Source organism: Salmo salar, chromosome 02 (genome assembly GCF_965601325.2).
Source record: "Salmo salar chromosome 02, fSalSal1, whole genome shotgun sequence".
NCBI classification, from domain to species: domain Eukaryota; kingdom Metazoa; phylum Chordata; class Actinopteri; order Salmoniformes; family Salmonidae; genus Salmo; species Salmo salar.
In genome coordinates, this window is record NC_138292.1 from 7293658 (window position 1) to 7318513 (window position 24856).

Consider the following 24856-nt stretch of genomic DNA (forward strand, 5'->3'; position numbering starts at 1 on the left):
TCACAGTACACTACAATACCAACCAGCTCACACTCACAGTACACTACAATACCAACCAGCCCACAGTACACTACAATACCAACCAGCCCACAGTACACTACAATACCAACCAGCTCACAGTACACTACAATACCAACCAGCTCACAGAACACTACAATACCAACCATCTCACACTCACAGTACACTACAATACCAACCAGCTCACAGTACACTACATACCAACCAGCTCACACTAACAGTACACTACAATACCAACCAGCTCACACTAATAGTACACTACAATACCAACCAGCTCACAGTACACTACATTACCAACCAGCTCACAGTACACTACAATACCAACCAGCTCACACTAACAGTACACTACAATACCAACCAGCTCACAGTACACTACAGTACCAACCAGCTCACAGTACACTACAATACCAACCAGCTCACACTCACAGTACACTACAATACCAACCAGCTCACAGTACACTACAATACCAACCAGCTCACAGTACACTACAATACCAACCAGCTCACACTCACAGTACACTACAATACCAACCAGCTCATACTCACAGTACACTACAATACCAACCAGCTCACACTCACAGTACACTACAATACCAACCAGCTCACAGTACACTACAATACCAACCATCTCACACTCACAGTACACTACAATACCAACCAGCTCACAGTACACTACATACCAACCAGCTCACACTAACAGTACACTACAATACCAACCAGCTCACACTAATAGTACACTACAATACCAACCAGCTCACAGTACACTACAATACCAACCAGCTCACAGTACACTACAATACCAACCAGCCCACACTAACAGTACACTACAATACCAACCAGCTCACAGTACACTACAGTACCAACCAGCTCACAGTACACTACAATACCAACCAGCTCACACTCACAGTACACTACAATACCAACTAGCTCTCACTAACAGTACACTACAATACCAACCAGCTGACAGTACACTACAATACCAACCAGCTCACATACCACCAGAAACATTAAAGACCTGCCCACCTGCTGCTCAGACTAGTCTTATGTCTAGTGTCATAGTTCAACATGTAGCATTATGGAAAGCAGTACACTGGCATTAAAGCTTAGCGTTTTTCTCTCCCATGCAACTCTATTGTCATGATGGCCTTTCTGATTGATTATCTTGGTCTATCCCATGCAACTCTATTATCATGATTGCCTTTCTGATCGATTATCTTGGTCTAGCCCATGCAACTCAATGGAATCTTTCCCCAATGCCCGTACGCATTCACACTAGCCCAAATGCATAGCCTAACTGCAATCAATTACTAGCCCACCATGCAACTCTGCATAGCCTACTATCTCCCCAATGCACGATCACATGGCAGCCCAAGCGGCAGGCAGGCAGTGCCATGGACCCGCTGACCTTCAGAGAGGATAAATGGCCATTCATTTGCCCTTGGGCCGAGATGAGGGCTGAGTAGGCTGAACAGGCTCTCCATTGTGAGGAGGGCAGTAGCCTGGGGTCTTCTCTCAGTGAGGATCATCGTCATGGTGGACTAGAGGGAGGTCGGGGGGACGGAGGGAGCTGTCTACGTCCCAAATGGCACCCTATTCCCTACATAGCCTTCCCTGTAGCTCAGTTGGTAGAGCATGGTGTTTGCAACACCAGGGTTGTGGGTTCGATTCCCACGGGGGGCCAGCACAGAAAAAAATGTATGAAATTGTATGAAATGTATGCATTCACTACTGTAAGTCGCTCTGGATAAGAGCGTCTGCTAAATGACTAAAATGTAAAAAAAAAAAAAAAAAAAATAGTGCACTACTTTTGACAAGGGCACATACAGACTGAAGTACACTACTTTTGACCAGAGCCATATGGGTCTTGATCAAAAGTGGTGCACTATGTAGGGAATAGGGTGCCATTTGGGATGCTTCCTGTCATTAGGTTCAGCTGATGCCTCCAGGGTTGGTTGGTTAGTGTCATGGCCCAGGGGCTGTTAATACAGAGTGTCCTATAGACATGTGGTGTGTCCAGATGTGTTTTAATGTTATGTGCACAAGTACAGTGAAATGCCTTTCTTGCAAGCTCTAAAACCAACAATGCAGTAATCAATATCAATGTAGTACTAAAAATAACAAGGTAGAACAAAAACACAGGAGATATAAAAATAAGAAATAAAAAGAACAGGAGAAGGTAAGAAGCTATATACAGGGTCAGTTCAATACCATATTAACAACGTGCAGAGATACTGGAGTGATAGAGGTAGATATGTATAGGGGTAAGGTGACTATATACAGGGTCAGTTCAATACCATATTAACAACGTGCAGGGATACTGGAGTGATAGAGGTAGATATGTATAGGGGTAAGGTGACTATATACAGGGTCAGTTCAATACCATATTAACAATGTGCAGGGATACTGGAGTGATAGAGGTAGATATGTATAGGGGTAAGGTGACTATATACAGGGTCAGTTCAGTACCATATTAACAATGTGCAGAGATACTGGAGTGATAGAGGTAGATATGTATAGGGGTAAGGTGACTATATACAGGGTCAGTTCAGTACCATATTAACAATGTACAGGGATACTGGAGTGATAGAGGTAGATATGTATAGGGGTAAGGTGACTATATACAGGGTCAGTTCAATACCATATTAACAACGTGCAGAGATACTGGAGTGATAGAGGTAGATATGTATAGGGGTAAGGTGACTATATACAGGGTCAGTTCAGTACCATATTAACAACGTGCAGAGATACTGGAGTGATAGAGGTAGATATGTATAGGGGTAAGGTGACTATATACAGGGTCAGTTCAATACCATATTAACAATGTGCAGGGATACTGGAGTGATAGAGGTAGATATGTATAGGGGTAAGGTGACTATATACAGGGTCAGTTCAGTACCATATTAACAATGTGCAGGGATACTGGAGTGATAGAGGTAGATATGTATAGGGGTAAGGTGACTATATACAGGGTCAGTTCAATACCATATTAACAACGTGCAGGGATACTGGAGTGATAGAGGTAGATATGTATAGGGGTAAGGTGACTATATACAGGGTCAGTTCAGTACCATATTAACAACGTGCAGAGATACTGGAGTGATAGAGGTAGATATGTATAGGGGTAAGGTGACTATATACAGGGTCAGTTCAATACCATATTAACAACGTGCAGAGATACTGGAGTGATAGAGGTAGATATGTATAGGGGTAAGGTGACTATATACAGGGTCAGTTCAATACCATATTAACAATGTGCAGGGATACTGGAGGGATAGAGGTAGATATGTATAGGGGTAAGGTGACTATATACAGGGTCAGTACCATATTAACAATGTACAGGGATACTGGAGTGATAGAGGTAGATATGTATAGGGGTAAGGTGACTATATACAGGGTCAGTTCAGTACCATATTAACAATGTGCAGAGATACTGGAGTGATAGAGGTAGATATGTATAGGGGTAAGGTGACTATATACAGGGTCAGTACCATATTAACAATGTGCAGGGATACTGGAGTGATAGAGGTAGATATGTATAGGGGTAAGGTGACTATATACAGGGTCAGTTCAATACCATATTAACAACGTGCAGAGATACTGGAGTGATAGAGGTAGATATGTATAGGGGTAAGGTGACTATATACAGGGTCAGTTCAGTACCATATTAACAATGTGCAGGGATACTGGAGTGATAGAGGTAGATATGTATAGGGGTAAGGTGACTATATACAGGGTCAGTTCAATACCATATTAACAATGTACAGGGATACTGGAGTGATAGAGGTAGATATGTATAGGGGTAAGGTGACTATATACAGGGTCAGTTCAGTACCATATTAACAATGTACAGAGATACTGGAGTGATAGAGGTAGATATGTATAGGGGTAAGGTGACTATATACAGGGTCAGTTCAGTACCATATTAACAATGTACAGGGATACTGGAGTGATAGAGGTAGATATGTATAGGGGTAAGGTGACTATATACAGGGTCAGTTCAGTACCATATTAACAACGTGCAGAGATACTGGAGTGATAGAGGTAGATATGTATAGGGGTAAGGTGACTATATACAGGGTCAGTTCAATACCATATTAACAATGTACAGGGATACTGGAGTGATAGAGGTAGATATGTATAGGGGTAAGGTGACTATATACAGGGTCAGTTCAATACCATATTAACAATGTGCAGGGATACTGGAGTGATAGAGGTAGATATGTATAGGGGTAAGGTGACTATATACAGGGTCAGTTCAATACCATATTAACAATGTGCAGGGATACTGGAGTGATAGAGGTAGATATGTATAGGGGTAAGGTGACTATATACAGGGTCAGTTCAATACCATATTAACAATGTGCAGGGATACTGGAGTGATAGAGGTAGATATGTATAGGGGTAAGGTGACTATATACAGGGTCAGTTCAATACCATATTAACAATGTACAGAGATACTGGAGTGATAGAGGTAGATATGTATATGGGTAAGGTGACTATTTACAGGGTCAGTACCATATTAACAATGTACAGGGATACTGGAGTGATAGAGGTAGATATGTATAGGGGTAAGGTGACTATATACAGGGTCAGTTCAGTACCATATTAACAATGTGCAGGGATACTGGAGTGATAGAGGTAGATATGTATAGGGGTAAGGTGACTATACACAGGGTCAGTTCAATACCATATTAACAATGTACAGAGATACTGGAGTGATAGAGGTAGATATGTATATGGGTAAGGTGACTATTTACAGGGTCAGTACCATATTAACAATGTACAGGGATACTGGAGTGATAGAGGTAGATATGTATAGGGGTAAGGTGACTATATACAGGGTCAGCTACCATATTAACAACGTGCAGAGATACTGGAGTGATAGAGGTAGATATGTATAGGGGTAAGGTGACTATATACAGGGTCAGTTCAATACCATATTAACAATGTGCAGGGATACTGGAGTGATAGAGGTAGATATGTATAGGGGTAAGGTGACTATACACAGGGTCAGTACCATATTAACAATGTACAGGGATACTGGAGTGATAGAGGTAGATATGTATAGGGGTAAGGTGACTATATACAGGGTCAGTACCATATTAACAACGTGCAGAGATACTGGAGTGATAGAGGTAGATATGTATAGGGGTAAGGTGACTATATACAGGGTCAGTTCAATACCATATTAACAATGTGCAGGGATACTGGAGTGATAGAGGTAGATATGTATATGGGTAAGGTGACTATATACAGGGTCAGTTCAATACCATATTAACAATGTGCAGGGATACTGGAGTGATAGAGGTAGATATGTATAGGGGTAAGGTGACTATATACAGGGTCAGTTCAATACCATATTAACAATGTGCAGGGATACTGGAGTGATAGAGGTAGATATGTATAGGGGTAAGGTGACTATATACAGGGTCAGTTCAATACCATATTAACAATGTGCAGGGATACTGGAGTGATAGAGGTAGATATGTATATGGGTAAGGTGACTATATACAGGGTCAGTTCAATACCATATTAACAACGTGCAGAGATACTGGAGTGATAGAGGTAGATATGTATAGGGGTAAGGTGACTATATACAGGGTCAGTACCATATTAACAATGTGCAGGGATACTGGAGTGATAGAGGTAGATATGTATAGGGGTAAGGTGACTATATACAGGGTCAGTACCATATTAACAATGTGCAGGGATACTGGAGGGATAGAGGTAGATATGTACATGGGTAAGGTGACTATATACAGGGTCAGTACCATATTAACAATGTGCAGGGATACTGGAGTGATAGAGGTAGATATGTATAGGGGTAAGGTGACTATATACAGGGTCAGTTCAGTACCATATTAACAATGTGCAGGGATACTGGAGTGATAGAGGTAGATATGTATAGGGGTACGGTGACTAGGCATCAGGATATATGATAAACAGAGTAGCAGCAGTGTAAATTATGATTGTATGTGACTGTGTGTTACGCCCGTTGTTGGAATGAGACCAAGGTGCAGCGTGGTATTGTTTTTATTTACAATGACACCGGGAAAAACAACAAAAATACAAAAACAAAAGTAAAGCTACATGCAGTGCAGAAAGCAACTAAACACAAACAAGATCCCACAATCACAGGTGGGAAAAAGGGCTGCCTAAGTATGATCCCCAATCAGAGACAATGATAAACAGCTGCCTCTGATTGGGAACCATACTAGGCCAACAAAGAAATAGAAGCATAGATATGCCCACCCAAGTCACACCCTGACCTAACAAAATAGAGAATAAAAAAGGCTCTCTAAGGTCAGGGCGTGACACTGTGTGTGTGTAGAGTCAGTATAAATGTGTGTGCATGTTGTGTGTGTGTTGGAGTGTCAGTGTGCGAACGTGTGTAGAGTCAGTATAAATGTGTGTCACGGATCCCTCCGGAACTTTTATTACGCACATCTGGCCCCTATTCCCACTGATTAGTACTTGTATAATGTTCCCTTTGGTTTCCATTGGGCTGTCGAGTATTGTTACAATGTCCGTTGATATGTGTGAGTACCTGAGCTGTGTGTTTTGGCTTTCGTGCCATTGTGGATTGTGCAGATGATTACGGGTCTCGTCCTGTGTGGAGATGAGGAGGGAGGTGGGTAGTATGGATGGAACTATGAGGAGGGAGGTGGGTAGTGTGGATGGAGATGAGGAGGGAGGTGGGTAGTATGGATGGAACTATGAGGAGGGAGGTGGGTAGTATGGATGGAACTATGAGGAGAGAGGTGGGTAGTGTGGATGGAGATGAGGAGGGAGGTGGGTAGTATGGATGGAACTATGAGGAGGGAGGTGGGTAGTATGGATGGAACTATGAGGAGGGAGGTGGGTAGTATGGATGGAGATGAGGAGGGAGGTGGGTAGTATGGATGGAGATGAGGAGGGAGGTGGGTAGTATGGATGGAACTATGAGGAGGGAGGTGGGTAGTATGGATGGAACTATGAGGAGGGAGGTGGGTAGTATGGATGGAACTATGAGGAGGGAGGTGGGTAGTATGGATGGAGATGAGGAGGGAGGTGGGTAGTATGGATGGAACTATGAGGAGGGAGGTGGGTAGAATGGATGGAACTATGAGGAGGGAGGTGGGTAGTATGGATGGAACTATGAGGAGGGAGGTGGGTAGTATGGATGGAACTATGAGGAGGGAGGTGGGTAGTATGGATGGAACTATGAGGAGGGAGGTGGGTAGTATGGATGGAACTATGAGGAGGGAGGTGGGTAGTATGGATGGAACTATGATGAGGGAGGTGGGTAGTATGGATGGAGATGAGGAGGGAGGTGGGTAGTATGGATGGAACTATGAGGAGGGAGGTGGGTAGTATGGATGGAACTATGAGGAGGGAGGTGGGTAGTATGGATGGAACTATGAGGAGGGAGGTGGGTAGTATGGATGGAACTATGAGGAGGGAGGTGGGTAGTATGGATGGAGATGAGGAGGGAGGTGGGTATTATGGATGAAACTATGAGGAGGGAGGTGGGTAGTATGGATGGAACTATGAGGAGGGAGGTGGGTAGTATGGATGAAACTATGAGGAGGGAGGTGGGTAGTATGGATGGAACTATGAGGAGGGAGGTGGGTAGTATGGATGGAACTATGAGGAGGGAGGTGGGTAGTATGGATGGATATGAGGAGGGAGGTGGGTAATATGGATGGAACTATGAGGAGGGAGGTGGGTAGTGTGGATGGAACTATGAGGAGGTAGGTGGGTAGTATGGATGGAACTATGAGGAGGGAGGTGGGTAGTGTGGATGGAACTATGAGGAGGGAGGTGGGTAGTATGGATGGAAATATGAGGAGGGAGGTGGGTAGTATGGATGGAACTATGAGGAGGGAGGTGGGTAGTATGGATGGAACTATGAGGAGGGAGGTGGGTAGTATGGATGGAACTATGAGGAGGGAGGTGGGTAGTATGGATGGAACTATGAGGAGGGAGGTGGGTAGTATGGATGGAACTATGAGGAGGGAGGTGGGTAGTATGGATGGAACTATGAGGAGGGAGGTGGGTAGTATGGATGGAGATGAGGAGGGAGGTGGGTAGTCATGGATGGAGATGAGGAGGGAGGTGGGTAGTGGATGGAATGAGGAGGGAGGTGGGTCGTGGATGGATGAGGAGGGAGGTGGGTAGTGATGGATGGAGACTATGAGGAGGGAGGTGGGTAGTATGGATGGAACTATGAGGAGGGAGGTGGGTAGTATGGATGGAACTATGAGGAGGGAGGTGGGTAGTATGGATGGAACTATGAGGAGGGAGGTGGGTAGTATGGATGGAACTATGAGGAGGGAGGTGGGTAGTATGGATGGAGATGAGGAGGGAGGTGGGTAGTATGGATGGAGATGAGGAGGGAGGTGGGTAGTATGGATGGAGATGAGGAGGGAGGTGGGTAGATGGATGGAACTATGAGGAGGGAGGTGGGTAGTATGGATGGAACTATGAGGAGGGAGGTGGGTAGTATGGATGGAACTATGAGGAGGGAGGTGGGTAGTATGGATGGAGATGAGGAGGGAGGTGGGTAGTGGGGGATGAGGAGGGAGGTGGGTATATGGATGGAACTATGAGGAGGGAGGTGGGTAGTATGGATGGAACTATGAGGAGGGAGGTGGGTAGTATGGATGGAACTATGAGGAGGGGGTGGGTAGTATGGATGGAGATGAGGAGGGGGTGGGTAGTATGGATGGAACTATGAGGAGGGAGGTGGGTAGTATGGATGGAATGAGGAGGGGGTGGGTAGTATGGATGGAACTATGAGGAGGGAGGTGGGTAGTATGGATGGAACTATGAGGAGGGAGGTGGGTAGTATGGATGGAACTATGAGGAGGGAGGTGGGTAGTATGGATGGAACTATGAGGAGGGAGGTGGGTAGTATGGATGGAACTATGAGGAGGGAGGTGGGTAGTATGGATGGAACTATGAGGAGGGAGGTGGGTAGTATGGATGGAACTATGAGGAGGGAGGTGGGTAGTATGGATGGAACTATGAGGAGGGAGGTGGGTAGTATGGATGGAACTATGAGGAGGGAGGTGGGTAGTATGGATGGAACTATGAGGAGGGAGGTGGGTAGTATGGATGGAACTATGAGGAGGGAGGTGGGTAGTATGGATGGAGATGAGGAGGGAGGTGGGTAGTATGGATGGAACTATGAGGAGGGAGGTGGGTAGTATGGATGGAACTATGAGGAGGGAGGTGGGTAGTATGGATGGAACGATGAGGAGGGAGGTGGGTAGTATGGATGGAACTATGAGGAGGGAGGTGGGTAGTATGGATGGAGATGAGGAGGGAGGTGGGTAGTATGGATGGAACTATGAGGACGGAGGTGGGTAGTATGGATGGAGATGAGGAGGGAGGTGGGTAGTATGGATGGAACTATGAGGACGGAGGTGGGTAGTATGGATGGAGATGAGGAGGGAGGTGGGTAGTATGGATGGAACTATGAGGACGGAGGTGGGTAGTATGGATGGAGATGAGGAGGGAGGTGGGTAGTGTGGATGGAGTTGAGGAGGGAGGTGGGTAGTGTGGATGGAGATGAGGAGGGAGGTGGGTAGTGTGGATGGAGTTGAGGAGGGAGGTGGGTAGTGTGGATGGAGTTGAGGAGGGAGGTGGGTAGTATGGATGGAGATGAGGAGGGAGGTGGGTAGTATGGATGGAACTATGACTAGGGAGGTGGGTAGTGTGGATGGAGATGAGGAGGGAGGTGGGCAGGGTGGATGGAACTATGACTAGGGAGGTGGGTAGTGTGGATGGAGATGAGGAGGGAGGTGGGTAGTATGGATGGAGATGAGGAGGGAGGTGGGTAGTATGGATGGAACTATGACTAGGGAGGTGGGTAGTGTGGATGGAGATGAGGAGGGAGGTGGGCAGGGTGGAAGGAGATGAGTAAAGCACTAAACACACTGTGTCGGTGTTGCCGTGTGATCACCTGCTGGGTGTCGCCCAACGGTGCTGATTAATCATGTAGAATTGGAAAATAAACAGAAAATGACAGCTGATTTCCTGGTCAGAGGATGATTGAAGCACATCTGGCATTTTCCATGGCAACAATGGCCTCAAACCTTGTCATACTGCAATAAGAGGTCTTCATCATTGTGTTGAGTATCTCTACGTCAAATTGTGTTGATTCTTTTGAGTTGCAATAAATGAATGTTCTTGTTGCTACGGCTAGTGGTAATATCGGTTCAGTTGTGTGCTGCAGACTCCTTTCTAAAGGCATCTGTTTCCATCTCTCTGTCCCTCTCTTCCTCCATGCCCATCCCTCTGTCTGTGCTCCCCCTCTCTACTCTCCTCCCTCCCATCCTCCCTCTCAGGCTCGGCTGCGTTGCCAGGCAACATGGCGTACTTTGGGAGTGCCCAGGATGATGTGGATCTGGAGGATGAAGATGATGAAGAGGAGGAGTGTGACGACAGGATGTCAGCTCACAGCCACAACTCAACTTCCTGTCCGTCCTCACAGCGGAAAAACAAAACAACGCCGGGGAAGAAGGTCTCCAATGGACATGGTACTACTGATCTAACATGTTGTTTTGATACTCACTACTGATCTCCATGTTGTTTTGGTACACACAACTGATCTCCATGTTGTTTTGGTAGTCACTACTGATCTCCATGTTGTTTTGGTAGTCACTACTGATCTCCATGTTGTTTTGGTACTCACTACTGATCTCCATGTTGTTTTGGTACTCACTACTGATCTCCATGTTGTTTTGGAAGTCACAACTGATCTCCATGTTGTTTTGGTACTCACTACTGATCTCCATGTTGTTTTAGTACTCACTACTGATCTCCATGTTGTTTTAGTACTCACTACTGATCTACCATGTTGTTTTGGTAGTCACTACTGATCTAACATGTTGTTTTGATACTCACTACTGATCTACCATGTTGTTTTGATACTCACTACTGATCTCCATGTTGTTTTAGTACTCACTACTGATCTACCATGTTGTTTTGGTAGTCACTACTGATCTAACATGTTGTTTTGATACTCACTACTGATCTCCATGTTGTTTTAGTACTCACTACTGATCTCCATGTTGTTTTAGTACTCACTACTGATCTCCATGTTGTTTTAGTACTCACTACTGATCTCCATGTTGTTTTGGTACCCACTACTGATCTCCATGTTGTTTTAGTACTCACTACTGATCTCCATGTTGTTTTAGTACTCACTACTGATCTCCATGTTGTTTTAGTACTCACTACTGATCTCCATGTTGTTTTGGTACCCACTACTGATCTCCATGTTGTTTTAGTACTCACTACTGATCTCCATGTTGTTTTAGTACTCACTACTGATCTACCATGTTGTTTTGGTAATCACTACTGATCTACCATGTTGTTTTGGTAGTCACTACTGATCTACCATGTTGTTTTGGTAGTCACTACTGATCTCCATGTTGTTTTGGTAGTCACTACTGCTCTACCATGTTGTTTTGGTACTCACTACTGATCCACCAGGTTGTTTTGGTAGTCTCTACTGATCTACCATGTTGTTTTGGTAGTCACTACTGATCCACCAGGTTATTTTGGTACCCACTACTGATCTACCATGTTGTTTTGGTACTCGCTACTGATCTACCATGTTGTTTTGGTACTCACTACTGATCTACCATGTTGTTTTGGTCGTCACTACTGCTCTACCATGTTGTTTTAGTACTCACTACTGATCTACCATGTTGTTTTGGTACACACAACTGATCTACCATGTTGTTTCGGTACCCACTACTGATCTACCATGTTGTTTTAGTACTCACTACTGATCTACCATGTTGTTTTAGAACACACTACTGATCTACCATGTTGTTTTGGTACCCACTACTGATCTATCATGTTGTTTTGGTACCCACTACTGATCTACCATGTTGTTTTGGTACTCACTACTGATCTCCTTTTTGTTTTGGTACCCACAACTGATCTACCATGTTGTTTTGGTACCCACTACTGATCTACCATGTTGTTTTAGTACCCACTACTGATCTACCATGTTGTTTTGGTAGTCACTACTGATCTACCATATTGTTTTGGTACTCACTACTGATCTACCATGTTGTTTTGGTAGTCACTACTGATCTACCATGTTGTTTTGGTACTCACTACTGATCTCCATGTTGTTTTGGTAGTCACTACTGCTCTCCATGTTGTTTTGATACTCACTACTGATCTCCATGTTGTTTTAGTACTCACTACTGATCTCCATGTTGTTTTGATACTCACTACTGATCTCCATGTTGTTTTAGTACTCACTACTGATCTACCATGTTGTTTTGGTAGTCACTACTGATCTAACATGTTGTTTTGATACTCACTACTGATCTACCATGTTGTTTTGATACTCACTACTGATCTCCATGTTGTTTTAGTACTCACTACTGATCTACCATGTTGTTTTGGTAGTCACTACTGATCTAACATGTTGTTTTGATACTCACTACTGATCTCCATGTTGTTTTAGTACTCACTACTGATCTCCATGTTGTTTTAGTACTCACTACTGATCTCCATGTTGTTTTGGTACCCACTACTGATCTACCATGTTGTTTTGGTACTCGCTACTGATCTACCATGTTGTTTTGGTACTCACTACTGATCTACCATGTTGTTTTGGTAGTCACTACTGCTCTACCATGTTGTTTTAGTACTCACTACTGATCTACCATGTTGTTTTGGTACACACAACTGATCTACCATGTTGTTTCGGTACCCACTACTGATCTACCATGTTGTTTTAGTACTCACTACTGATCTACCATGTTTTTTTAGAACACACTACTGATCTACCATGTTGTTTTGGTAGTCACTACTGATCTAACATGTTGTTTTGATACTCACTACTGATCTCCATGTTGTTTTAGTACTCACTACTGATCTCCATGTTGTTTTAGTACTCACTACTGATCTCCATGTTGTTTTGGTACCCACTACTGATCTACCATGTTGTTTTGGTACTCGCTACTGATCTACCATGTTGTTTTGGTACTCACTACTGATCTACCATGTTGTTTTGGTAGTCACTACTGCTCTACCATGTTGTTTTAGTACTCACTACTGATCTACCATGTTGTTTTGGTACACACAACTGATCTACCATGTTGTTTCGGTACCCACTACTGATCTACCATGTTGTTTTAGTACTCACTACTGATCTACCATGTTGTTTTAGAACACACTACTGATCTACCATGTTGTTTTGGTACCCACTACTGATCTATCATGTTGTTTTGGTACCCACTACTGATCTACCATGTTGTTTTGGTACTCACTACTGATCTCCTTTTTGTTTTGGTACCCACAACTGATCTACCATGTTGTTTTGGTACCCACTACTGATCTCCATGTTGTTTTGGTAGTCACTACTGCTCTCCATGTTGTTTTGATACTCACTACTGATCTCCATGTTGTTTTGGTAGTCACTACTGATCTCCATGTTGTTTTAGTACTCACTACTGATCTACCATGTTGTTTTGGTAGTCACTACTGATCTAACATGTTGTTTTGATACTCACTACTGATCTACCATGTTGTTTTGATACTCACTACTGATCTCCATGTTGTTTTGGTAGTCACTACTGATCTACCATGTTGTTTTGGTACTCACTACTGATCTCCATGTTGTTTTGGTAGTCACTACTGATCTCCATGTTGTTTTAGTACTCACTACTGATCTACCATGTTGTTTTGGTACCCACTACTGATCTATCATGTTGTTTTGGTACCCACTACTGATCTACCATATTGTTTTGGTACTCACTACTGATCTACCATGTTGTTTTGGTAGTCACTACTGATCTACCATGTTGTTTTGGTACTCACTACTGATCTCCATGTTGTTTTGGTAGTCACTACTGCTCTCCATGTTGTTTTGATACTCACTACTGATCTCCATGTTGTTTTGGTAGTCACTACTGATCTCCATGTTGTTTTAGTACTCACTACTGATCTACCATGTTGTTTTGGTAGTCACTACTGATCTAACATGTTGTTTTGATACTCACTACTGATCTACCATGTTGTTTTGATACTCACTACTGATCTCCATGTTGTTTTAGTACTCACTACTGATCTACCATGTTGTTTTGGTAGTCACTACTGATCTAACATGTTGTTTTGATACTCACTACTGATCTCCATGTTGTTTTAGTACTCACTACTGATCTCCATGTTGTTTTAGTACTCACTACTGATCTCCATGTTGTTTTGGTACCCACTACTGATCTCCATGTTGTTTTAGTACTCACTACTGATCTCCATGTTGTTTTAGTAGTCTCTACTGATCTACCATGTTGTTTTGGTACTCACTACTGATCCACCAGGTTGTTTTGGTAGTCACTACTGCTCTACCATGTTGTTTTGGTACTCACTACTGATCCACCAGGTTGTTTTGGTAGTCTCTACTGATCTACCATGTTGTTTTGGTAGTCACTACTGATCCACCAGGTTGTTTTGGTACCCACTACTGATCTACCATGTTGTTTTGGTACTCGCTACTGATCTACCATGTTGTTTTGGTACTCACTACTGATCTACCATGTTGTTTTGGTAGTCACTACTGCTCTACCATGTTGTTTTAGTACTCACTACTGATCTACCATGTTGTTTTGGTACACACAACTGATCTACCATGTTGTTTCGGTACCCACTACTGATCTACCATGTTGTTTTAGTACTCACTACTGATCTACCATGTTGTTTTAGAACACACTACTGATCTACCATGTTGTTTTGGTACCCACTACTGATCTATCATGTTGTTTTGGTACCCACTACTGATCTACCATGTTGTTTTGGTACTCACTACTGATCTCCTTTTTGTTTTGGTAGTCACTACTGATCTAACATGTTGTTTTGGTACTCACTACTGATCTCCATGTTGTTTTGGTACTCACTACTGCTCTCCATGTTGTTTTGGTAGTCTCTACTGATCTCCATGTTGTTTTGGAAGTCACTACTGATCTACCATGTTGTTTTGGCACTCACTACTGATCTACCATGTTGTTTTGGTACACACTACTGATCTCCATGTTGTTTTGGTACTCACTACTGATCTACCATGTTGTTTTGGTACTCACTACTGATCTCCATGTTGTTTTGGTAGTCACTACTGATCTCCATGTTGTTTTGGTAGTCACTACTGATCTACCATGTTGTTTTGGTAGTCACTACTGATCTACCATGTTGTTTTAGTACTCACTACTGATCTCCATGTTGTTTTGGTACTCACTACTGATCTCCATGTTGTTTTGGTAGTCACTACTGCTCTCCATGTTGTTTTGGTACTCACTACTGATCTCCATGTTGTTTTGGTAGTCACTACTGATCTACCATGTTGTTTTGGTAGTCACTACTGATCTACCATGTTGTTTTAGTACTCACTACTGATCTCCATGTTGTTTTGGTACTCACTACTGATCTCCATGTTGTTTTGGTAGTCACTACTGCTCTCCATGTTGTTTTGGTACTCACTACTGATCTCCATGTTGTTTTAGTACTCACTACTGATCTACCATGTTGTTTTAGTACTCACTACTGATCTACCATGTTGTTTTGGTAGTCACTACTGATCTCCATGTTGTTTTGGTACCCACTACTGCTCTCCATGTTGTTTTGGTAGTCACTACTGATCTACCATGTTGTTTTAGTACTCACTACTGATCTCCATGTTGTTTTGGTACTCACTACTGATCTCCATGTTGTTTTGGTAGTCACTACTGCTCTCCATGTTGTTTTGGTACTCACTACTGATCTCCATGTTGTTTTGGTAGTCACTACTGCTCTCCATGTTGTTTTGGTACTCACTACTGATCTCCATGTTGTTTTGGTAGTCACTACTGCTCTCCATGTTGTTTTGTTCACCTTCTTGTTCAGTCAGTCAGTCAGTCAGTCAGTCACTCACTCACTCACTCACTCACTCACTCACTCACTCACTTAGTCGTTTGCTTGGTTTGCTCACAATAACTCAGTCAGCCAGTTACGTCACTCACTCTTTCCCAGACGTCGTTCTACTCTACCTAGTAACAGAGCCTAGAGGCCCATACTGTATAATTCTCCCTCACCAATCAGAAGAAGCCTAGTTAATTACAGCTCTGTCTCCTCTCACACCATGAGTTGATGGGGAGCATCCCAAATCTATAGTGCACTACTTTTAACCAGGACCCAGGCCAAAAGTAGTGCACTACAAACCATGTACTCAATGATCCGCGTCCACAAACAGAGCTCCATCATCCTCCCTTTACACACACACACACACACACACACACACACACACACACACACACACACACACACACACACACACACACACACACACACACACACACACACACACACACACACACACACACACACACACACACACACACACACACACACACAACCTGTATGCATAGCACCAGGCGTTATTCACTTCAACTGAAGCAAAGTATACACAGTCCTCACCCAGAGCTCACCCAGGGCCTGGGTCTTAAAGGTTCAGCAGCTCTCACCCAGGGCCATGGGTCTTAAAGGTGCAGCAGCTCTCACCCAGGGCCATGGGTCTTAAAGGAGCAGCAGCTCTCACCCAGACCTCACCCAGGGCCATAGGTCTTAAAGGTGCAGCAGCTCTCACCCAGACCTCACCCAGGGCCATGGGTCTTAAAGGAGCAGCAGCTCTCACAAAAGGGCTATGGGTCTTAAAGGAGCAGCAGCTCTCACCCAGACCTCACCCAGGGCCATGGGTCTTAAAGGAGCAGCAGCTCTCACAAAAGGGCTATGGGTCTTAAAGGAGCAGCAGCTCTCACCCAGACCTCACCCAGGGCCATGGGTCTTAAAGGAGCAGCAGCTCTCACCCAGGGCCATGGGTCTTAAAGGTGCAGCAGCTCTCACCCAGGGCCATGGGTCTTAAAGGAGCAGCAGCTCTCACCCAGGGCCATGGGTCTTAAAGGTGCAGCAGCTCTCACCCAGGGCCATGGGTCTTAAAGGAGCAGCAGCTCTCACCCAGACCTCACCCAGGGCCATGCATCTTAAAGGTGTAGCAATGTTTGTACAGTATACATATAGAGTTCCATATAGAACCTATGGTTGGACATATATAGTTCCATATAGAACCTATGGTTGGACATATAGAGTTCCATATAGAACCTATGGTTGGACACATAGAGGTCCATATAGAACCCATTGTTGGACATATAGAGTTCCATATAGAACCTATGGTTGGACACATAGAGTTCCATATAGAACCCATGGTTGGACATATAGAGTTCCATATAGAACCTATGGTTGGACACATAGAGGTCCATATAGAACCCATGGTTGGACATATAGAGTTCCATATATAACCTATGGTTGGACATATAGAGGTACATATAGAACCTATGGTTGGACAAATATAGTTCTATATAGAACCCATGGTTGGACAAATAGAGGTCCATATAGAACCTATGGTTGGACACATAGAGGTCCATATAGAACCTATGGTTGGACATATAGAGTTCCATATAGAACCTATGGTTGGACACATAGAGGTCCATATAGAACCTATGGTTGGACACATAGAGGTCCATATAGAACCTATGGTTGGACACATAGAGTTCCATATAGAACCCATGGTTGGACACATAGAGGTCCATATAGAACCCATGGTTGGACACATAGAGTTCCATATAGAACCTATGGTTGGACATATAGAGTTCCATATAGAACCTATGGTTGGACACATAGAGGTCCATATAGAACCTATGGTTGGACATATAGAGGTCCATATAGAACCTATGGTTGGACATATAGAGGTCCATATAGAACCCATGGTTGGACACATAGAGGTCCATATAGAACCTATGGTTGGACACATAGAGGTCCATATAGAACCTATGGTTGGACATATAGAGGTCCATATAGAACCTATGGTTGGACACATAGAGGTCCATATAGAACCTATGGTTGGACATATATAGTTCCATATAGAACCTATGGTTGGACACATAGAGGTCCATATAGAACCTATGGTTGGACATATAGAGGTCCATATAGAACCTATGGTTGGACATATAGAGGTCCATATAGAACCTATGGTTGGACACATAGAGGTCCATATAGAACCTATGGTTGGACACATAGAGGTCCATATAGAACCTATGGTTGGACATATAGAGGTCCATATAGAACCTATGGTTGGACATATAGAGGTCCATATAGAACCTATGGTTGGACACATATAGACCTCCTCTCCTCTGCCCTCAGTTGTTCTATGGGCCTACAGAGTCCGAGTCACAAATGGCACCCTATTCCCTTCATAGTGCACTACGTTTAACCAGGTCCCATCAGCCTATTCCCTCTATAGTGTGGCAGGTAGCCGGCAGGTAGCCTAGTGGTTAGAGCGTTGGGCCAGTAACCGAAAGGTTGCAAGATCGAATTCCCGAGCTGACAAGGTAAAAATCTGTTGTTCTGTCCCTGAACAAGGAAGTTAACCCACTGTTCCTAGGCTGTCATTGAAAATAAGAATTTGTTCTTAACTGACTTGCCTAGTTAAATAAAGGTTAAATAGTGCACTACTTTTAACCAGAGCCCTTAGTTTTTGACCTATGGGCCCTGGTTACTATAAAGGTAATAGTCTGCCATTTGGGACACAGCCAGAGTGGAGTACAGTGTTTGAGGAAGTGTGTCTTGGGACGGATGTGAACATGCTAGGTCTTGTGCAGACAGTCAGTAGTATGTATGGAAGGGGGGGGGGGGGGTGAAACCAGAGACTGCCGTCAACTCAGCTGGAATCCTGGAGCAACCAGACTCCCTCCACACACAGCTCTGACCCCATCTTACAGAGAGAGAGAAACTTACTGTGGAGGTCAAAAGTTGAGCTCATGTTTATTCTGTCAACTATGATGGATGGATGAAGGAGGAGGAGGAGTGCTTGTCTACATGTTGGACATACACTTAAATCAGCCTGGCCAGAGTTGAGGAAGGGATGTGTGTGTGAGCATTTGTTTGTGTGTATGAGTGTGTGTGAGAGCATTTGTTTGTGTGTATGAGTGTGTGTGAGAGCATTTGTTTGTGTGTGCGAGTGTGTGTACTGTATACAGAGGGTGTGTGTGTGTGTGGGTGCTGAAAAGTGCTCTGTGGGAAAGCCAAACGTTACCCGGAGCCAGAGTGTTGGTCCTACACACGTTGAGGGAACCAGAGACTTCTCCCAGCTAGAGCTTGTGCCAAGTAGGACACTTTAATATGCTGCACTGGCGGGAGGCCAACTGCTTAGCGTAAAATACAGCTCCCTCAGGCAGATATAGAGCACCGCTTTCACTGATTAACTGACCCAACAAACACTATTTCTCTGTTTCACTATAATCTTACTTTCCAACATTGGACACTTTCTTTTCAGTAGGCCTATCATAACACTACTTGGAGTTTGAAAGCTGCAGGATATTTGAATGGATGGATTTTAGATTTTAATATAACCTTGGGTGGTACTAGATGTATTTTGTTCCTAGTTTCAAAGAGATATTGAGTGCCGTTGAAATTAAAGCGTCATAAAGAAATGGTATTTGTCACTGTTCAAATAGGTGTTTGTTAGAATGACACTTCTGGGAGCACCACAGTGAGTCACTGAAAGCTTTTTAACTGATTTGATTAAGCACCGTCTTTTCAACGTACCGTCTTTTCAAAGCACCGTCTTTTCAACGTACCGTCTTTTCAACGTACCGTCTTTTCAACGCACCGTCTTTTCAACGTACCGTCTTTTCAAAGCACCGTCTTTTCAACGTACCGTCTTTTCAAAGCACCGTCTTTTCAACGTACCGTCTTTTCAACGTACCGTCTTTTCAACGTACTGTCTTTTCAAAGCACCGTCTTTTCAACGTACCGTCTTTTCAACGTACCGTCTTTTCAAAGCACCGTCTTTTCAAAGCACCGTCTTTTCAACGTACCGTCTTTTCAACGTACTTTCAACGTACCGTCTTTTCAACGCACCGTCTTTTCAACGCACCGTCTTTTCAACGTACCGTCTTTTCAACGCACCGTCTTTTCAACGTACCGTCTTTTCAACGTACTTTCAACGTACCGTCTTTTCAACGCACCATCTTTTCAAAGCACCGTCTTTTCAACGTACCGTCTTTTCAAAGCACCGTCTTTTCAACGCACCGTCTTTTCAAAGCACCGTCTTTTCAACGTACCGTCTTTTCAACGTACCGTCTTTTCAACGTACCGTCTTTTCAAAGCACCGTCTTTTCAACGTACCGTCTTTTCAACGCACCGTCTTTTCAAAGCACCGTCTTTTCAACGTACCGTCTTTTCAACGTACCGTCTTTTCAAAGCACCGTCTTTTCAACGTACCGTCTTTTCAACGCACCGTCTTTTCAAAGCACCGTCTTTTCAACGCACCGTCTTTTCAACGCACCGTCTTTTCAAAGCACCGTCTTTTCAACGTACCGTCTTTTCAAAGCACCGTCTTTTCAACGCACCGTCTTTTCAACGTACCGTCTTTTCAACGTACCGTCTTTTCAACGCACCGTCTTTTCAACGTACCGTCTTTTCAACGTACCGTCTTTTCAAAGCACCGTCTTTTCAACGTACCGTCTTTTCAAAGCACCGTCTTTTCAAAGCACCGTCTTTTCAACGTACCGTCTTTTCAACGTACCGTCTTTTCAACGTACCGTCTTTTCAATGCACCGTCTTTTCAAAGCACCGTCTTTTCAAGGTACCGTCTTTTCAAAGCACCGTCTTTTCAACGTACCGTCTTTTCAAGTTACTTTGGAATAATAATGTACCTGTAACTGTAACAGACATAAAACAAATATAGACATATCATAACGGATTGACAGTTGCATCCCACTGAGAACACACTGGTTGAATCAATGTTGTTTCCACGTCAATTCAATGAAATGACGTTGAACCAACGTGGATTAGACGTTGAATTGACGTCTGTGCCCAGTAGGATAGCTCTTAACACACATGACAGATAGACTGACACTGCTATCATAGTTATCAGCTTAGGCATTGTCTTCCGTATATTATTCAAGTGTGAAATATGGTTTATCTGAGAAGCTTCTGCATAGTTTGAATAGCTAGCCTACTTTTGTTTGTCCATTTAGTGTGGTATTTATGGTTTGTTAATAATAGCTGCACACACATTCAGTGTGGATGTGGCTTTGGCCACAACACGTTCAAGGTTAATGTAAGGATAGAGTAAACAGAAAAGTTGTAAAACTGATGTTGAAAACAGTGTAAACAGTCCATACATTTCATCGTTCTCATTCTGTGTTCCAGTGTTGAATGGCCACTGCAGGTCCTTACGGGGGAAGGAGCTCTTCCTGAGGCCCAGAGGGAGAGAGGCTATCCAGGCCAGAGAGAGGGCTGAGAGGGGAGAGGCCCGGAGGGAGAACCACAGGACCTCTACAGGACCCCCAGCCAGGACCTCCAGCACCACCTACAGTCTTCGCCACAGCAGGCCCACCCAGGAGCACCCAAAGCAGGTACACCAGGGAGACACAGATGGGCTGGGATGGAGAGTACCTGGGCTGAATCCCAAATGGCACTCTATTGAATATTCTCGATGTAGTGTACTACCCTTGACCAAGGCCTATAGGGCTCTGGACAAAAGTGGTGTACTATATAGGGAATAGGGTGCCTTTCGGGACAGATTAAGTGTGTGTCTGATGCCAGCGTGCCAGTCTGTTAGTGTTGGCCCCAGTATTCTGTCGCTGCTGGAGGGTTTACATTTCCTGTCCTCCTGGTACAGCTTCCTGTTGGCTACAGACATGCTGACCTCTCTCTCTCTCTCTCTCTCTCTCTCTCTCTCTCTCTCTCTCTCTCTCTCTCTCTCTCTCTCTCTCTCTCTCTCTCTCTCTCTCTCTCTGTCTCTCTCTCTCTCTCTCTCTCTCCTCTCTCTCTCTCTCTCTCTCTCTCTCTCTCTCTCTCAAACCAGACTTCCCCTCGGCCGTAACTAACCCATCAACGTTTACAAATCTGATCTGTAAGGTTTAAGGAAGCAGTATGGTGGAAACTCCACCACTACACTGCTGACATAGTCACATTGTTCTGTATGGCAACTGGGAGCAGTGATGCCCTCTGGTGGGCGGAGTGGGATGGTTCCCTCATTCTTCCCAGCAACACTCAGCCCCTCCCCGACACACAGACTCCTTTATGTAGAGGAATAATACTGACAGTTACTGGCTTCCTGTACATAACCTTGGCAGACATACGTCATTATGAATATTTAGCATGAGTGCTATTTGAAACACATATCAATTTGGGTCTTCATTCAGTCTCTGATCCAAATGGCACCCTATTCCCTATGTAGTGCACTACTTTTGATTGGTGCCCTATGGGCTCTGGACAAAAGTAGGCAACTATATAGGGATTAGGATGCCATTTGGGACACAGTCCTGATCTCCTTTGTGCATCTGCTGTTGTATAGGAGGGATGCCAGAAACCTCTCCCTGTCCTTGGCAATACAACAGGTGACAGATTGTCTGGTGTCCTGTCCACCTTGGTCTGGAACTAATCAACTACACCTCAGTAAGAGAGGAGATCTGAAGTCTGTAATGTTCCACTACTGTATATGATCAGCTTAAAACGTGGACCGAGCAGCTATAGATATAGAAGGAGAAGACATGCTGGACCTAGGTATAAATGATGGAGCTAGGTATAAATGATGATGGAGCTAGGTATAAATGATGATGGAGCTAGGTATAAATGATGATGGAGCTAGGTATAAATGATGATGGAGCTAGGTATAAATGATGATGGAGCTAGGTATAAATGATGGAGCTAGGTATAAATGATGATGGAGCTAGGTATAAATGATGGAGCTAGGTATAAATGATGATGGAGCTAGGTATAAATGATGATGGAGCTAGGTATAAATGATGATGGCGCTAGGTATAAATGATGGAGCTAGGTATAAATGATGATGGAGCTAGGTATAAATGATGATGGAGCTAGGTATAAATGATGATGTGAGATTTCCAAAATGTACTTATTTTTGATAATCATCCTTGTGTCTATTGCAGGTTTCTAAAGTGAACAGGCTGTCGCGGGTATCTTCAGCTACCGTACGCAACTCCTGTGCCAAAAAGCCCCCGGCCTCCCGACCACTGCCGTCCAGAACTGTGAAGTCCACAGCCACAGCGCTTCCCAGGGGCCACATCCCCTACACCAAAGCCAGACTTCTCAAAGAAGCCAGACTTCTCAAAGAGGCCAAACTCACCCTGGACAAAAGAGCCTCCTCCAAAGCTCGCCAACCCCTGAAAAACCAACGGCGCTCTCCCAGTGGCAGTGCCCGCCGCCACCCACGCCCACCACAGTCCAACTCAGGAAAACTCTCAAGCGGCGATGCAAAGACTCCCAACAAACAGGAGGTACAATCCAACAAGGCAGCCGGCAGATGTTTCCTACAACGAGTCAACGGGCAGCTTCACCCACGCCGATGTGGCGGTAAGCAGGTACTGCAGGGGCGTGAGGGCGTCAGGCACTCCAAGAGACGTCTGGGGCTCCCGGCTGAGGAGTGTCCAACAGAGACACCGGAGTCTTTGCCGGAGGTCAAAAAGGTTAGACTGCAGGTCAATGCCCCGGAGACGCGAAGCAGCAGGAAGGTCAATGTCCAGGAGAAGGCTGTGGCGGTGTCCGGCGGCCATCTTGGTAAGGTCACGTCATCCCGACCTTCCTCCTCGGAGCAAAGACCCAAACGAGCCTCCGCTGGCAAGCTGATGTTGACCCGACAAGCACAGCCCATACCCCCTACTGCTAATACTACTACTGCTAACACTACACCACCAGCTAAGAACACTACTACTAAGAAAACTTTCCAGGGCACTTCCAAGAACACTTCCCATGTCACTTCCAAGGGCACTTCCACCTCCACTTCCTCTACCTCAGCAGCCAAGGTGAAACCAGGCACCAGCAGCCCAGCTAAACCAGCAGCAGAGCCTAAAGCAGCAGAGAGGCAGCGGGGAGATCGGGAAGAGTGGGGAGAGCGGGAGAGTGGGGAGAAGAGAGGTGCAGCACCACCCCCGCCCCTGTCCCTAACCGAGGTGCCAGTGTTCAGACCTAGCCTGGAGGAGTTCCACGACCCCCTGGTGTATGTGGAAGCGGTGCGGGGGCAGGCAGAGAGCTATGGGCTGTGCAGGGTGGCGCCCCCTCAGGACTGGAGGCCAGAGTGCAAGCTGAAAGAGGACATGAGGTTTGTGACCCAGGTGCAGCACATCCATAAGCTGGGTCGGCGCTGGGGGCCCAATGTACTCCGGCTGGCCTGCATCAGGAAACACCTCCAGGCCCAGGGCATCTCCATGGAGGACCCCCCGCTCATAGGTACATTTCTGTAGGACTGATACTTAGGGTGCGTCTCAAATGGTACCCTATTTGCTACATAGTACACTACATTTGACCAGAGCCCTATGGGGGCCCTATGGACCCTGGTCAAAAGTAATGCACTAAATAGGGAAAAGGGTTCCATTTGGGACTGACTGTCACTAAGGTTTAATGTCAAAGACATTTAAGGGAGCTACAAATAGTTCCACCACATCATGTTATTCTAGTACAGTTTCATGTTATTCTAGTACAGTTTCATGTTACTCTAGTACAGTGTCATGTTATTCTAGTACAGTTTCATCTTATTCTAGTACAGTTTCATGATATTCTAGTAGTGTCATGTTATTCTAGTACAGTTGCATTATATTCTTGTACAGTTTCATGTTATTCTAGTACAGTTTCATGATATTCTAGTACAGTTTCATGTTATTCTAGTACAGTTTCATGTTATTCTAGTACAGTTTTATCTTATTCTAATACAGTTTCATGATATTCTAGTACATTATCATCTATTTCTAGTACAGTTTCATGTTATTCTAGTACA

At 44.5% G+C, this 24856-nt stretch overlaps 1 protein-coding gene across 1 annotated transcript in view; it reads left to right on the forward strand.

The window, feature by feature from the left end:
• The window catches only part of LOC145863951 (protein Jumonji), a 128394-nt gene that overhangs the window by 39554 nt on the left and 63984 nt on the right, over positions 1-24856 (forward strand). Inside the window, exons 5-7 of the mRNA XM_082968539.1 lie at positions 10353-10544; positions 21271-21476; positions 23016-24312. Of these exons, the coding sequence (XP_082824665.1) occupies positions 10353-10544; positions 21271-21476; positions 23016-24312 (1695 nt within the window). The remainder of the gene's footprint in view (positions 1-10352; positions 10545-21270; positions 21477-23015; positions 24313-24856) is intronic.